This window comes from Cyprinus carpio, chromosome A22 (genome assembly GCF_018340385.1).
Source record: "Cyprinus carpio isolate SPL01 chromosome A22, ASM1834038v1, whole genome shotgun sequence".
Lineage (NCBI taxonomy): Eukaryota > Metazoa > Chordata > Actinopteri > Cypriniformes > Cyprinidae > Cyprinus > Cyprinus carpio.
In genome coordinates this window covers 5,917,142-5,934,547 of record NC_056593.1, presented here as the reverse complement: position 1 = coordinate 5,934,547, position 17,406 = coordinate 5,917,142, and the positions used below count along the sequence as shown (strand labels likewise).

Sequence of the window (17,406 nt, the reverse complement as noted above, 5' to 3'; positions counted from 1 at the left end):
GTTTTGTGCTGATTTCTCACAATGAACAGTATAAAACAAATCACATCTGCTCAAATGTACAACACAAGCGTACACAGAATGAACGGTATATCTTTCAAGTTTAATAAAATAAAGAAAACATCTTTGAAAGTTTTTGCTCATAACAGTGAACTCTTTTTATGAACATTTAATACATCTGAAAGTGGGTACAGGAGACGGGTGGGCGCAGAAGAGAACAGACTGAACAGAAAATAACACCATTTTGTTTCTGTGGATTTTGTATTTTTCCATTTACAAATTTAAAGCTGCAAACTTCACATTGTGTGATCCAGGGTTGTTCAAAACAGCTCTCCGAGGTCTGTTTTCCTGCAAAATATAGCTGAAAGTAAGTGTGTTCACACTGGAAGTGACTTGAATCCGGTTTGACTTCACTTGACAGCATTTCCAATATACTAAACTAATATCAATCTCTTTACTGTACATTTGAATGTCTTGATGCCCAATTTCACTTGAGTTTTTGTGTATACCAAAACAGTGTCCAACTTATTTATAACCTACGTAATTGTGGGCGTGGCAATTTCCGGTTATTTTTAAATGGTACAACAGATCTATCCTGCTTGATATTGCAAACTTGCATATCTTATCATATTATTTTAATGCAGTATCATAATTATAAACATATGGGTTTGTATCACAAAACGTTTTAACGTTTACTACACTTTTTTTTTATTCTTCCCGTTCCTGGTTTTTTTTACCTCTATAGCAAGCGACTAATGAATGGAAAGTCTCCGATCTTAATAAGTTGGATGGATTTACAATATCACTCATAATGAAAATGATTATTATTGATACAGAACTAAACTTTGCAGGAAAGCATATCTTCAGGAGCAGCGCTGAACATCCCTGGTGTAAATCAAGTAAACATTCAGTGTCAACAGCGCGCCTCACTGCTTTGGCTGTAAAAACTCCTGAAATGGAAGAGATGTTCGGGTCTGGAGGAAGAGAGAGGGCTTCCGCTCATGAAGAGAAGCAGTCCAGCGAGTCGAGCGACAGAAACACCTCTGCTTTGCACCGAAATGTGCTCGAACCGTCCTGAACCAGCTCGCAGCTCTGTAGGTTTGGAGAAATGTCCTTTACGCAGATGGCCTGAGGGGGGAAACGGCACGGTAAACGTTAATGGAAGTTATGATTTTGATTGATACCTGAATTGACGTTTACGTCGTTCATAAATCTTTTTTTTTTTTTTTTTTTTTTCAGAAATCCCCAAAACATTGTCTACATTTAATCTGACTCTAATAAAGTTTTAATGTAAAATTCTTCAATTTATGTGTACAATGTGTATTCATGTACATTCAAACATATATAGAACATTTGAATATACATTAATGAGATTCATATGTTCAGAAATGTTCTGCATATATATATAGAGAGAGAGAGAGAGATATTTGAATACACATCAAGTATGATTTGTGTTGAATGATGAGTAACTTCTGCTCTAAGAATTATATAATGTTTATTAATAAAAATAAAATGTTTCGTTATAAAATATTTTAAATTTTATTTAAATAGTTTTTATAAACTTAATAAAATAATAATATACATGTATGCAAATTATATATATATATATATACATACACACATATTATATATGTGTATGTATATGTGTGTGTGTGTTTTCATCAAATAAAATAGAATTTACCATGTTTTTAAGGACTGGAGTTTGTCTGCTGCTGAAGTCGGGCATCACGCTGTTGGAGACGCCGGGGGTCTCGCTGCTGTCCTGCGCTGATTCTGTCTCAGATCTGCGCATATACGGCGACCTCCGGATCCCGGACAGCAACCCCGAGGCTCTCCCGACGGAATAGTAGCTCGGGCCGGTGGACTGCTTGTACCAGGCGTCTGTAGGATGGCTGGAGATGAGGATGGATACAGCGACGAACACCAGCACGGATAACACCAACTAAACCATCGCGCACTTCACCTAAACGCGTGTTGTGATCTATGATGCCTCGTAGCTTTTGGATTGATGTTCTCCACATCTGTAGTTTATATAGACCCCTCGGAGTCGTGATCTCGTTCGTCATTCCCCACTTGATGATTCATATTTCCGGCCAATAGGATTGATTTGCGCGTCTTTGCGCGTTTGGAGACGGCTGGGGAGACTTTAATGTCAGGTAGATGTGATGCGTGACGGGTTAATATTGTTTCTCTGTCACCGAAACTGTCTATATTTATCAATAAACGTCTTCCAGGCGTCACAGCGCAAATTAGAAAAGAGGAAATCCCGTGCGTAAATACGCACATACCCATGAACCAGAGAATAACCGTACGCAAGTGTTTTTTTTATATTTTTTAATAATTGCTTTAGAATAGAAGAATGGGAAATCTAAGTGCGTAGTACCTGGAAATTAAGTCTCATTAATAAGTGCTTTAAAATATTGACTTATTGACTTCTCTATAATAAAACCACACCTTAAACAAAACACGACTCAACCAAACCAACATTACATTAAATAATAAAAAAAAAAAATAACATAAAACTTAAAATATGGTATTTCAAACTGATTTAACAAACTTGTGAGTTAATCAGAAAATAAATAAATATTTTGAAGTATCTGATATGACATTTAAGAAGCCAAATAGTAATGTACATAATCATAATTATTATTAATAAATATTGTGTTGTGTATTATTTTATATATTATTATTGTAATGATGATTATTATTAATACAAAAATGTAATTTTGAAATGTTGTACCCAAGATATCTGATGACAAGAAGACAAAATGTATATAATATTATTATTATTATTACTACAATATTAGTATTATATGAAGACAAGATTATTATTATTATTAATAAAAACAATACAATTAAATACAAAAATTAAATTTTGAAATGTTAACCAAAAGGTAATGTATATAATAATAATAATAACTATTATTATCATTTAAATATTAGTGTTATATGACGACATTATTATTATTAAAGTAATATAATTAAATACAAAAATGATTTTTTTTTAATGTTAACCAAAAAGTAATGCATATAATAATAATAATAATAATAATTTAAATACAAAAATGAAATTTTGAAATGTTGTTCCTGAGAACAACAGGTATCTGAGATGACATATATAAAAATATATTAAAATTGCTCTAATTATTATATGATAAAGTAAATAAATATCAATGACAAATTAAACTAGTAAAGCAGAGGACATGTATATGGAATCTACGGTAATGAAAACACACCAGTGTCAAACCAAATATGATCAAATATTTTCAAATAAAGAAGAGATAATATAAAGAAAAGATATTAAATGGTGACTTTTGTTTTGTTAAAATGTTTATTAAATACAATCTTACAGTTCTCATATTAAACAGTGAACCTGAAGCATGAAAAGATTAAAGGTTATACAGCTTTCTCTTAAGTTTTAGGCACTTATAGTCCATTGTACAGTAGTCTGCACTGCGGCTTCAGCTTGGTCTCGAGGACCGCATCCGGCTCACACACCCACGGATCCTCCGTTTGCCACTGCCACTTCAGCAGCTGATCCCTCAGGCTCTCCAAAACCGGGGCATAGGCCGGATCACCAGCTAGATTCCGCCTCTCTGTCGGATCTGACTGGATGTCAAACAGCTCCCACCTCTCCCGGTAGTAATACTCATTTAGTGTCTTGAACCAGCCTGTGGGCTGGCCTGACTGAGTCCGGTTTAACAGATCCTGGAAGGCAGGGGACATGTAGAAGTCCTGGTCTATAGGGAAGGGCATGCGGTAGTGCATGTTGTGCAGGAGCCAGTAGGGGCCCTGGTGGATGGAGCACATTGGGTAAAACATAGTGACCTCATGGAGACTCTGGCTGGCGTAGACGGTGACCCAGGACGGTTCTGAGATTAGGGCCGGGAGAAGAGACCGACCCGACAACCCAACCGGACGGCCCCCTGAGAGACTGTACGACGGATACAGCAAAGAAAAGCAGTCCAGTATGGTGGGAGTGATGTCTGGGAAAAAGTGAGAGATGCTGTTTTACAGTGTCATACAATTAACTCACAAGTGGTAAAAACAGAAAATGCCGTTACACTGGCAATAATCTGTGTGAGATTATAAAGGTATGAATTTACACACAAAATCAAGTGTGAAAAGGTGCAATAGTGAGGGACGCAATTTTTAATATTGTATGCACAACTTGTGATTCGTACAAATAGAAAGAAAATGTTGTTAGATTGGTAATAATCTGTCGGTAAATAGAAAGATATGATCTTAAACAGAATCAAGTGCAATAATATGGGCCTCCATTTTTTAATATAGTACGAACAACTTGTGTTTCGTAAAAATATAAAATGTTACATTGGCAGTCATTTGAGTAAATATAAAAATGTGACCTTAAACACAGAATCTAGCATGAAAATATGCAATAATGAGGGACGCCTTTTTATAATATCGTACGAACATCTTCATACCCATATGCTACATTGGTAACAATTTGTTGTATGGTAGAAATATATCTGTAATATTATCTAGACTTGAAAACGAGTGGAAAAAGGTGTAATAGTGAGATGCAATTTTTCTAAATTTGAACATAAACAAAATAATCATACAAAAACAAACAATACCTTCAAAAAAATTACCTTTACAACAATTTAGTAGAAAAGGAAAGATAGCTGTACGATTATCTGGACTCAAAAGACAAAAACAAAAGCAAAAAGATTTAATAGTGAGAGCTATTTCCCCAAATCTTTACGAAAAAACATGCAATTAGTAAAAAGGAAATTGTCATACTCATACAATACGTTGAAAACAATCTGTCATTGGGTAGAAAGATAGTTACAGTATACTATCTAAACTATTATCTAAACTCAACAACACAAGCAAGCACAAAAAGGTGCAGCAATAATATGGCACATTTCATTATCATACAAAAAGAAATTATTGTACATTATTATCATTTGGTCTAAAATACGTAAATGAGCTTCAAAAGGAGCAGGAGTTAAATTTTGTGTTTCAGAGTGATACAAATAACTAGCTATTTGTAAAAAATTTTAGTACAAATCACTTCCAATACAAATAACTATCATACTGATGTATTCTTAAACAAATCTGCCACAACAGTATTTCTGTACTCTGACCTCAGACACAAGTGCATGAGCGTGCAGTGCTTTCTTAAACAGGTGTACAGCTCCATCTAGTGGTTAAAAGCGGTTACAGCACAACTCAAGCCCATGATAGACTTTGTGCTGTGCACATTTGTTTATTTACACGTTCCTGATATTAATTAATCAAGCTGTTGATGGGCTCTTACCCAGCAGACTGATGTAAGCCTGGCTTAACTGTTCCCAACGCTGCTGGTGTTCAGGTGAGGAGACCAGCATGGGTTCCCTCACACCTGAGCCGTACAGGTTAGTGCGACCATTGGGAATGGAATTCCGTTATCCAAGCTGTAGATCACCAGAGTTTCATTTTCAAATCCTGCATCCCGTAGTTCATAAACAAACAGACACATACCAAATAAAACAAAAAAAAAATTAATAAATATCCATGCAAACAAATTTTAAATAAATACTACTAATAATATAAAAAAAAAAACAACCTTAAACCAGCCGGCTGACCGTTGTGTATTGGGCCGCAATATCCGCCCTCGCTGCAGGTGTGCCTGGAATAAAGTATGGTACCTAGTCAGATATGAAGATACTGATGGTTAGGAACTTCAACTAGTGACTTTTCAAAAATTTATCTTATTAGTAAGACTCACCTTGACCTGGTCTGGAGAGTACTACTTTGGCTCCCAATCCGGAATTCTCCCCATTCCGCTCTCTCCATTCCCAAACTTTTCACAGAACACTCCATACTGAGGCTGGGAATGGCCACAACGGTGAGGATCATGGAACGCCACGTAGAGAAAGAACGGCCGTTCCTCTTCCGTCTCACTCCTCTCCGCTTTCTGGCTCTGGAAGAATTTCCGGACAAGGAGCTTGATCTTGGTGATATTCCAACCCACCTGCAGAACAGAACTGGTCTCTTCCGTGTAGGCGAAATCGAACGGGTATACAGGGCCTGAACCAACATGTTTTTTCCCAATTATACCTTTCCAAAGAAAAACTGTAAAATTCCAAAATTGTAAGTGTTTAGTAACAAATGATTAGTTAGTTTTCTCTCTATACTGGATTTCTGCATCCGTTAAGCACAAAAACATGTTCGAAATTTGTACAAAACTTTAAAAATTTGTAGAAAAAAAATCAATTGTTGTAAACATATGCTAAATCTGTCATTTGGTAGAAATATAGTTGTATTATTATCAGGACTCAAAACAGAAACAAGCCCAAAAGTCATAATAGCTAATGCTACTTTCCAAAATTTGTACAAAAAAAATTGCTATTTGTAGAAAAATAAAATGTATATATACACACACACACACACACACACTATGTTGGTAAGAAGCTGTCATTCTGTAGAAAGATAGTTGACTAAATTCTGGTCTAAAAATAGAAACAAGCACAAAAAAAAAAACAACACTAATAACTAAAAAAAAAAAATAATAAAAACAAAAAAACAAAAAAACAACAAAATAATAACAATAGTAACAACAAAATAAATATAAAAACAATTAAAATAATAACAATAGTAACATCAAAACAACCTAAATACAACATAATAACAACACAGACATAACAGTATAAATTAGGTATTCTGTCAAATCAGTATTTATAAAAACAATGACTGTTTTACTACACACCAATGATGAGCAGCACGTTTCTTCTTCTGCACTCTCCTACATCACAACAAACCAGAAGACCCAACAAATTCACGCGAACAGAAACGACATTTTAGTGTCATTTGCCTGCAGAAATGTTACTAAGGCAAATGGAAAACACTCAGCGAGACATACTTCCGCCATGTGAATCATCACATGACCGCGATCAGCTGACGCGAAGCCTCAGCCAATCGCGTCGCACGTCGCTGCTGACGCCACAAAAGGGTCCGTGTCAAACAACGTCTGTCAGAACCTCTGATTGTTCAAATGTTTCATTGTATCTTTATGTTTTGATGAAAATAAAGAGATTACTGCAGCGGAATGTTTGAACTCCGATGAAACACGAGGCTCAAAGGCTTCTCTGAGGTTTGATCTTTAACTTGTTTATACACTGTGCCTCGTATCATTGATCTCAACTTTCAGTTTGGTTTGTAAATACGGTTTTTATTATTTATGTTATGAATGTTTTTCAAAAGCTTTTCTTAGATTTACATTGCACTGTGTACTCAGGTCATGAGACCCTTTTAAAATGTCATATGATTCATGTCAAAACTTTAACCTAATCAGATTTAAGTGTATTTTATGCATTTTGCATCTAGTTATTGTAATACATAATAATAATAATAATAATAAACAAACAAATAAAATGTAGTGCTTTTTTCGGAAAATATTTATACATGATGTTAGTCATTTTATTTTTATTTTCTTTGCATTTTACACTTTGTATCTTGTTACTGTATTGAAAAAAATAAATAAAACAAAATATGTTGATTTATTATTTGTAAGTTTAATGAATTTATACTAGAATTAGTCATTTTTAAGTAATTTTTAAGGGTATTTTTAAGATCAATACAATTTTTTTTAGCATTTCTCATTTCTGTAATGCACAAATAAATAAAATATTTTAATTTAAATATATTTATACATGACATTAGAAACTTTTGTGCTGCTGTTTAAATGCATACTAATTTAAATTAAAAAAAAAAAAAATTTCGAACAGAATGTTTCTTACTACTGTATTAATGTAATGAGGATGTAATGACCACTGGATTACTGGATGCATGGTTTATTAAAATAATGTCACAAAGGTAATGCATTGTATATACCAAAATCAGGCTTAATTTTCATTAGACAAAATATCATGCATTATGTTGGCGTGTTTCAGGGTGTGGCACTCAGATTCACATTTGAACAAGAGATTTCACAATCAGCAATGTTTGAATCTCGTGATCATGTGTTTTATAGCTTGCAGCCATGCTGTCTTGTGGTTTAAAGTTTTGAAGGTTTATAGTTTTACTAACAAGTGGTGTTGAATTCTCCACAGATATACTTTCAAAAAAAAAAAAAAAAAAACTTATGGAGAAGCAAGAAGCAGCTTTTCGGATTTTAAGGTTTTGACTGCTTGTTAGCTCCACCCTTCCCATGATCTCTGCCACATCCTTGTTTGTCCACACCATCTGAGTGGCGTTCAACATCCTGGATGAAGCACTACAGCTCTCTTTATTAACCCTAACTGATCTGGGATCTTCTGATGGAGCGGGTGATGGGTGTCCGCTGGTATGCCGCCCTGCGCTCTAGTTTTCCCATACTCACCTGGCTCCCCAGGTATAACCTGACCTGGCTGAAGATGGACCTGATCGCTGGTCTGACGGTGGGTTTGACGACGGTTCCTCAGGCTCTGGCCTACGCGGAAGTGGCTGGTTTACCTGTGCAGGTGAGAACATTCACGTTCTTCCACAGACTGAGACTGAGGGAGGTTTTCTTGACACAGTGTCTGTTTGTTTTCCAGTACGGCCTGTATTCTGCATTCATGGGTGGTTTCATCTACTGTATATTTGGCACATCTAAAGACATCACGCTGGGCCCGACGGCCATCATGTCGCTGCTGTGTTCGGAGTATATCGGTGGAGATCCTGTGTTTGCGGTGGTGCTCACACTGCTGTGTGGCATCATCCAGGCGGGAATGGCTCTACTGAGGCTGGGTAAGATGGGAAATGGGGTTAATGTTAACATCAAGGCCATATTTGGACTCTATTTTGGTGTGATTCATCTAGTCATCTTATTAATTTTAGTTTTAAATATTTATATATAGCTTTTATACATATTAAATATTAAAGTAAACAATAAAAAAAAAACAACACACATAGTACAAACTTTAAAACATACAACATATCTTTTTATTGTACTAATATTACTATTATTATTATTATATATTTAAATATTATTTATTAAAATTCTATGTATATTTATACTCCGAAGTTTACATAAAGAAGTGATGCAGCCAAGGAGACAAAGCTGACTCAGCTGTCTGTAAATCAGTACCGTCTTGAAAACAGGAAGTTTGTGGGTTTTCTCTCTCACATAACTATCAGATTCTATTACTTCCTGTTCAACTTCCTGCTCACGCCTGTGAAGCCGCACACCAAAATGTAGCAACAGGTTTTAAAATTGTGACAACTGAGAATGTCGACGTGACTGAGTTAGATAATAACAGATAAATATTTATCTGTAGCCATGTGATCAAATTAATCAGCACAGTCGCAGTTCAATGTGTGTCCTTCTGTGTGAAATAATTAGGGATGCACCGATATGGAAAATGTTGTCCGATACCAATAACCAATTTTTTTTTTGTTTTTTTTTTTTGAATGCCGATAACCGATATGTTGGCCAATAAATCTACATCCAAATTTTAATTTACTTTTTGAGAGCCTGATTACAAAAAGGTCTCATCATTGAAAGCCACATCCCAAACACTTCAACATAAGCAGCCTAGTTTGAACAGTGTACATTTTAAAAATAGTTTTACTCTCCCATTACCAAATTATATCATAAAAAGTCTTACAAATAAATAAAATAATGCATAAATAATGCAAACATGTCATATCAAGTCAAGTGTTTCTGAAGGAAATAATGCATTATTTATCGCCTTTAAGATATCGGGCAAATTTTCTTATCAAGCCGATACCGATAACAGAAAAATTGAGCATTTATCGGCCGATACCGATATGGTGGCCGATATATCGTGCATCCCTAGAAATAATCATAAATAACAGTTTATGCTGTTTGATTATGGCCTCGAAGGTTGTAGTTGGAAGCGGTTCACCCTTGAGTGCGCAGTGGAAATGCGGCTAATAATTTCTGACTGGCATATAACTAAACAAATCAAACAAAAGTATACGGGCAAAGGCAGGGTCCATGGGCTGCAGCCCAGTCAAGTCCGGCCATGGTTATAAATAATATAAACAAATATATTAATAATAAAAATGTATTTTTTTTTTTATTCTATAATTGTTTTTTCTATATATAGCATGTTTAGTTATAATAATATATTAAGTTTCTTTTTTTTTTAAACATGTATAATAGTATTATTAGGAGCAGAAGTAATAGTAGCATGACATTTTAGAGCAACTTTTAAATGTGTTATTAAAAAAAGTAATAAATTAACCCTAAAAGCTAAATTGACTATTTACTCAACTGAATGTTTTCACAAATATTAATTTCAATTATTATTTAATTATATTAATAATAATAATAATAGTTGACAGTTTGAGTACTTTTTAAATGTGTTGTAGCTTTAAAATTGAATGGAAATGGAAACAAACAAATGTTTTTTGGTCGAAAAGGGGGTTTCAAGTATCAAAAAACTAAAAGTGTAATGTATTTAAAATGACTTTTTTAAATTGAATTTGATGCAGAAACCAAAATGGTGATGTCTCGTCTTTGACCCTTTTATATTGTTGTCATAGCTGCTGTTTTAACATTTTCAACAATTTTTGTGATGAAATGTAAATTAATTATTAAAAAAATTAAATGATAAAATAAACAGTCAAAAAAAGCTAAATTGATATTTGTGTTTTCAGAAATAATAATATATTAAATATTATTTTTATAAATAAATAAAATAGATTATTATTAAAAATATTATTTTATATTATTATCTGCACTTACAGGTGTTGTAGCTTTATTATTAAATGGAAAAAAAAAAGAATTTATCTTTTTTGGATTAAATAATTAATCCAATGGAAGCTCAATTGAATATTTTTTGAGTTTTCAAATTTTTTTTTTTTGTTTGTTTTACTAAATGGAATCAACTCATCTGATGTGATTTTTATATTGATGTTTGTTCATTAGGTTTCCTCTTGGACTTCATCTCACATCCAGTAATTAAAGGCTTCACCTGTGCTGCGGCCGTCACTATCGGCTTCAGTCAGGTCAAGGTCAGAGTCTCACAGTCACTTACACCTCCTGTCATTTCATTTATATATTTCTTTAAAGAGTTATCATCATTTGTTGTGCAGAATATTCTGGGTCTGAAGGAGATCCCACAGCAGTTCTTCTTACAGGTTTACTACACCTTCCACAAGATACCTGAGGCCAGGTGAGCACACTTTTGTTTGACCAATGAGCTCTCACCTTTTTTACTCACCTACTGTTGTGTTAAATCATCTTGTCTAAGCGTGTATCTCAATCCCCTGTGTTCTCAGAGTTGGAGATGTGATTCTGGGTCTGTGCTGTCTGTTCTTTCTGGTCATGTTGACACTGATGAAGAATTCTCTGGGTTCGTCTGAAGACGAGGCTCCTCTCCTCGTCCGATCTGCCCGAAGGCTGGTGTGGAGTTTAGCTACTAGTGAGTGCTTAAAAAGTCTTGTGAATCTATAATGTAACTGACAGATATTTATACATATTTCTTGTGTCGCAGTCCGGAACGCTCTGGTCGTCATAGCAGCAACGGGTGTTGCGTATTCCGCAGAGGTCACCGGTCATCATTTCTTCAGTCTCACTGGAAAAACCGCCAAAGGTCTGCCTCCGTTCAAAGCCCCACCCCTTTCAGAAACAGTAGCCAATGGCACGGTGATTACTTTCAGTGACATTGCAAAGGTGAGAGATAGTAGTGTAGTTTTTGAGACAAATCTTTTATTGTTTTTGATGTCAAGGATCCCCACCAAAAAGAAAATCAAATACTGCACGATTATATTAAGAAATTCATTATAAAATTAATAAATATAAATAAAATTATTATCAGTAAAATAATATAAATAATTTTTATTTAATTCTTTGGGTAAAAATGTTTAAGAATGCTATAATACAGTTATATTTATATAACTATTAAAATATTTAAATCGTAAAATTATTTAAATATTAATTCAATATAAATATAACCTAAAATAATGTGTATATTATAGAAAATATATAGAAATAAAATGAAATGCATTAGATTAAATTAATTAATTATAGAAAATAAATTAAATACATTAAAATAGATAAAAATAATAAAAAATAAATTGTATAATAATATAATAAAATTATCAAGATTATTCTGTTGTTTGTAAAAATCTTTAAAAGATGATATACTGCAATTATAATAATACAATTATATATAATTTTCTTAAGAATATAAAATATTAGAGGTATCTGAAACACATTTAACAGTTTTATATGTAAAATATAAAATATGAAAATATTAATTTATTAAAATATTGTGTGTATATATATAATATATATATATATATATATATATATATATATATATATATATATATATATATTCACTTTTATATACAGAATTGATAACATAATAAAATTTAATTGTAAATAGATTAGAATAAATCTATAAAATATATATACCCCAAAAATTATTTTTCTTTCACCAATAAAAATAAAATTTAATTGAAATAAAATTTAAAACTAAATAAAAAAACTTATTCATATTGTGTAAGAAAAAAATTAATAATAATTATTCTTATAATGTAATATATTGTTCTAAAGATAAAAGGTTTTTCTATAAACAAAAATGTAAACTATGTTTAATATTTATGAAAATATTTTCTACATTCTATATTATATTATTATAAAAATGAAACTGTACCACTGTACTAAAGCCAAAAATAATTAAAATATATTTTCTTAATGAATTTCTTTTTTTTTCTATGCACTATTAATGTCAAATTTATAAAAAAACAAAAAATAAAATACATTTCATTTTATTAATAAAAAAAAAAAAGCCAATCACACTAACTCTATCAACAGAATAATAAAATATTTTATAATATACATACATAATATAAAAATAGTCAATATTTTAAAAGCACCCTCTAGCACCCCCCCGTGGCCTCCTGATGGCTCCTGAGCTGTCATGTAATAGTATAATACTAGTAAAGTATAAGTGCCAATCTAGAGTAATAGTGATCATTACTGACCAATCAGGTGTGTTTTCTCAGGACTTGGGCGGCGGTCTGGCTGTCATTCCTTTAATGGGCGTCTTAGAGAGCATCGCTATTGCAAAGGCATTCAGTAAGAGCTTCAGAATGTATATCTGTATTCTGTATATACCAACACAGATGCTGTTTGGACACGTTACACTCTTTTCTCCATGCAGGCAGCAAGAATAACTACCGAATCGATGCCAACCAAGAGCTCTTTGCCATTGGTGAGAGTTTCTCTTCACTTCTGAAGCATTAACAGAGCGTGAATCAGTCGTTTCTCATTCTAATGTTTTCTGCAGGTCTCACAAACATCATGGGCTCGTTTGTGTCGGCGTATCCCATCACAGGCAGCTTCGGAAGGTGCGTCTGTAAGCTCAGTGACAGGACTGAAGTGTCCTAAGTGGTTTATTCTTCACTCTGTAAGTGTTTTTATGTGTGGTTTTCTGACAGAACCGCTGTGAACTCTCAAACCGGAGTGTGTTCACCTGCTGGAGGGATCGTCACAGGTGATACACACACACACACACACCTCTCCACCACTACAACACTAAAAATTCACACACCATCTGAAAGTCTGTGTTTTTTGGCAGGTGTTATAGTGCTGCTGTCGCTGGCGTTCCTCATGCCGCTCTTCTTCTACATCCCTAAAGCGTCACTCGCTGCCGTCATCATCTGCGCCGTCAGTCCCATGATAGACTTCAGAGTGCCAGTCCAGCTCTGGAGAGTCAAGAGTGAGACTTTACACCACATATTCAAACAAAGTATTGATGTTATATGTAATATTTAAATATATGCAACATTTATTCTTGTTAAAATCTGGTTGTTTCTCTCAGGACTTGATCTGCTGCCGTTCTTGGTGACGTTTGTGGTCAGTTTCTGGGAGGTGCAGTATGGCATTGTGGGAGGTGTGGTTGTTTCTGGTTTCATGTTGTTGTACATCGTGGCCAGACCCAAAGTGAAAGTGAGTTGCAAGTGCATTCTTTATGAAATAGCTGTAAATGACAAATGCAAGCTGTGAGCTGTAAATGAAAGACTTTTATTTCAGAAATCCCCTTTCTGTTTGAGTTTTAGAATGTGTGCTAGCAGAAATCACCATAAAATCAACAATTTATACAAAATGTCTTAAAAGTGTAGTCTCAAAAAAAAAAGTGTGATTATATTAATAATTAAGTTTTAAATTTGATAATTGGACTGTTAGTAGATTGAAATAGTCATGACATTTGTTTTTGTTTTTAATGTTTAAAAAAATTATACAATACATTTCTATTTAATTAAAATATATAATTAAAAATATAAAATATTTTAAACATTTAATGCTACGTTGTATATAATATATATAAAATCTAAAATTAATTATTTAAATATTACAAATAATTAGAATATACATATCAATTAAGTAAAATATTCTATCATAAAAATAATCTGTCATCTATCTATATATCGATATCTAATATAAATATATATATTTGATATAAATATAGAAGTATTACATAAATTACTATTGATTTTTGTATAGAAATAATGCATTTAGTTGTTGCAAAGTATATTATAAAATATAAAAATATTAAATATAATTAGTATTTACATATCAGTCAAGTAAAATATTGATCTAGCTGATATAAATATGTATTTTTAAATATATAAATATTAAAAAGAATTTATTTTTGGATAGAATAAAGTAAATGCATTTTACTTACTGTTTGAAAAATGTAAAACACATTTAACATTATATTGTATCTAGAAAATATTTAAATTCATTATATATATATACTATACTATACTGGTGTTTAGTTCATAATAACATATAAAAATATTTAGATATTTTTATATCCAGAAAAGTTCAATGCACTTCAGTTGCTGTAAATAGAATTGAAATAATGATTCTGTTCAAATATTTTTCTGTTGTTTTGGGGAAAAAAATACAAACTTTCTTTACCAATGTGAAATGAAGTGTGATGTATGAAAATGGCACTCACTGTAAAATGACTCCCATGCAGCAGTCAGTCAGGTTTGTGTCTGTGTTCAGGTGTCTGATCACGGCGTGCTGCTTCTGGAGCTGGACAGTGGGCTGAACTTCCCCGTGACGGAGCATCTCAGCAGACTCGTGTACAAACATGCTCTTCATGGTGAGACACACACACACACACACACACACACACACTTTCAATCCCGCAGCTGATGTCCTCCAGCGCTCATGGTCTTGTGTCTGTGGTCTGTCAGTGTCTCCTCCGCGCTGTCTGGTTCTGGACTGTGCTCACGTCAGCTCTATAGACTTCACTGTCGTCCATGAACTGACTGAACTGCTCAAACAGTTTGAGCTGAGGGGAGTATCAATGATCTTCGCTGGACTAAAGGTAGAGCTTAACATCAACAGACATGTGTAGGCATGTCAAAGACATTCACATTTACAGCTGACAAAATTAACATGATATTTATGAAATTAAGATAATAAATAAGTAATCAATTCTTAAAAATAAAACATTTAATTTAGATATTAAAATATTAATATATTAATTAATATATTATTTAAATTATGTATGTATATAATTGGTAATATTTCTTTTTTTACTCTGTAAAAAAATATTTTTTTGTATATTTTTAATTGAGGCATTTGAAACACATTTTTTACTCTGTAACAAAAATGCAACCATGTTTAATATATATATATATATATATATATATATATATTTAATAAAAAGATTAAAAAAATATACTAAACAATCATAAATACAAATTTAATATACATAAATCTAAGTATTAAAATGTCACATATACAAAAATATACAATTAAAAAAATTATCTAAATATATTTTAAGTATATTAAAATTATCATTATTATTCTATTGCTTGAAACAAATAAATGAAAATATTTAAATAGAAAATTAAAACTATAAAAAGGCATAAAATTATGTATTAAAAAAGGCATAAAATATAAATATAATATTTTATAAATAAGATTATGTATTATTTGAGGCATTTAAAAACATTTAACATACTGTGTATAGAAAAAAATTAACTATTATTGTTATAAGTATAACTTTTATGCATTTGAATATATACAAAGTTAAAATTCAAATTACTAAACATTTATATATATTATGTAAATATACATAAATCTAAATATTAAAATAAATAGATTAGATTCAACTTATTCTTATATGAATACATTATATGAATACATATTCTGTTGTTTTAAAAAAATACAACAAAAATATGAAAAATGTAATGTAATAAATATAATAATTTATATTATATTTAATAAGAATAATACATATGAATATAACTTATTTGATTCATTTGAAATACCATTAACATTATACTGCGTGTATAAAAAGATAAATGTAATTTTTTCTTTGTATAGTTATTTATAATCTCTCTTTTCCTCTCTCTCTCTCTCTCTGTGTGTGTGTGTCTCAGCCGTCAGTATTGAAGGTGTTGTTGTCGGCTGATCTTCCTGGTTTCAGACATACAGACAGAGTAGACCAGGCTTTGCAACTTCTGACCAGTATCAATCACTACGAACAACAATTCTAACAGCCAATCACAAACGAGGACAGATTGTGTGGCTTTGAGCCAATCAGCATCTGAAAACTTCAAACCCTCTGATGATTGGTCACCTGAAATATTCTGCGCACAACTTCGACCAATCAGCACTCAGGAAGAGAGACTTTGATAAAAACTGATGGGGAACAAAGTTACATAATGTTTGTGTACATGACGACCAAATAATGCTTTTGCACTTAAAACTATTTTTATGTAGTTTGTTTTGTATTTTGTTTTAAACTCTGAATCTCAGGTGCGATGATGTCATTTTATGAACATCTTTTTCTCAACACTAGAAAGAGTCAAATCTTTAGTATTTTGGGTTAAAAAGCACTACAAATCTGATGGGTCTCACAAAGCCTTAAATATATTACATTAATCATGTTAATTTCTCTTTAGTTTACAATAGCACTTGTATACGTTTAGTGTGTTTACATTAAAAAATTTTGACGATTAAACTAAATCTCCATTAGGACACAGATGTTTGGACTCTTTTGGACTGTCAAAGATGAAACAGACATTAACACTGAAATGTCTCTGTTGATATTAAACTGATATGATTTACAATTGCTATGCTTGAAATATTTTCTTGGAATATTTTCTTATAAATATCCAAATTATTATACATAAAATATTAAAATATATTTTGATATAAAAAAAATTCACACCTTATTACTATATAATATTCACCCACATATACATACATTATATATACGCACCCACTTATAAATTACATTATATATATATCATTGCGCCGATGTGTTGTTTGCTTTCAATGTAAAATAGACGTTTAAAAGATGTAAATGTTTATGATACACGTAAAAAAACGTGACATCTTAAAGTGTTACTCCTGATAAAATGAAGTCATACAGACTTGTCAAAATGTCACTACGCTGATTTGGATTCGTGATTAATGATTAATGTGATAGG

The 17,406-nt window shown here is 32.1% G+C and overlaps 2 protein-coding genes and 1 pseudogene across 2 annotated transcripts; 1 reads left to right on the top strand and 2 right to left on the bottom strand.

The window, feature by feature from the left end:
- Positions 1-79: 79 nt before the first annotated feature.
- LOC109070453 (neuropeptide B-like) lies at positions 80-2,082 on the bottom strand. The gene is made up of 3 exons (XM_042712297.1): positions 2,071-2,082; positions 1,679-1,939; positions 80-1,125 (listed from the first exon to the last, which is right to left on the bottom strand). The coding sequence occupies exons 1-3, from the start codon at positions 2,080-2,082 to the stop codon at positions 997-999; spliced, it is 402 nt and encodes a 133-aa protein (XP_042568231.1). The 3' UTR covers positions 80-996.
- A 1,227-nt stretch (positions 2,083-3,309) lies between these two features.
- Positions 3,310-8,205, bottom strand: LOC109070449 (annotated as a pseudogene).
- LOC109070437 (sodium-independent sulfate anion transporter) lies at positions 6,936-17,043 on the top strand. The gene is made up of 16 exons (XM_042712386.1): positions 6,936-7,096; positions 8,055-8,444; positions 8,520-8,712; positions 10,862-10,947; positions 11,029-11,108; positions 11,215-11,357; positions 11,430-11,608; positions 12,949-13,021; positions 13,107-13,157; positions 13,233-13,293; positions 13,384-13,439; positions 13,524-13,664; positions 13,767-13,894; positions 14,960-15,059; positions 15,154-15,287; positions 16,351-17,043. Exons 2-16 carry the CDS (start codon positions 8,262-8,264, stop codon positions 16,465-16,467), a joined length of 1,725 nt encoding a protein of 574 aa, XP_042568320.1. The 5' UTR covers positions 6,936-7,096; positions 8,055-8,261; the 3' UTR covers positions 16,468-17,043.
- Positions 17,044-17,406: the final 363 nt, after the last annotated feature.

Coding starts and splice junctions, on each gene's coding strand:
- LOC109070453 (XM_042712297.1), bottom strand. Junction 1,126..1,678: donor CTCCAGTCCTTAAAAACATG/GTAAATTCTATT, acceptor TTCCCCCCTCAG/GCCATCTGCGTAAAGGACAT.
- LOC109070437 (XM_042712386.1), top strand. CDS start 8,262: ATGGAGCGGGTGATGGGTGTCCGCTGGTATGCCGCCCTGCGCTCTAGT. Junction 11,358..11,429: donor GGTGTGGAGTTTAGCTACTA/GTGAGTGCTTAA, acceptor CTTGTGTCGCAG/TCCGGAACGCTCTGGTCGTC. Junction 15,060..15,153: donor GTACAAACATGCTCTTCATG/GTGAGACACACA, acceptor GTGGTCTGTCAG/TGTCTCCTCCGCGCTGTCTG.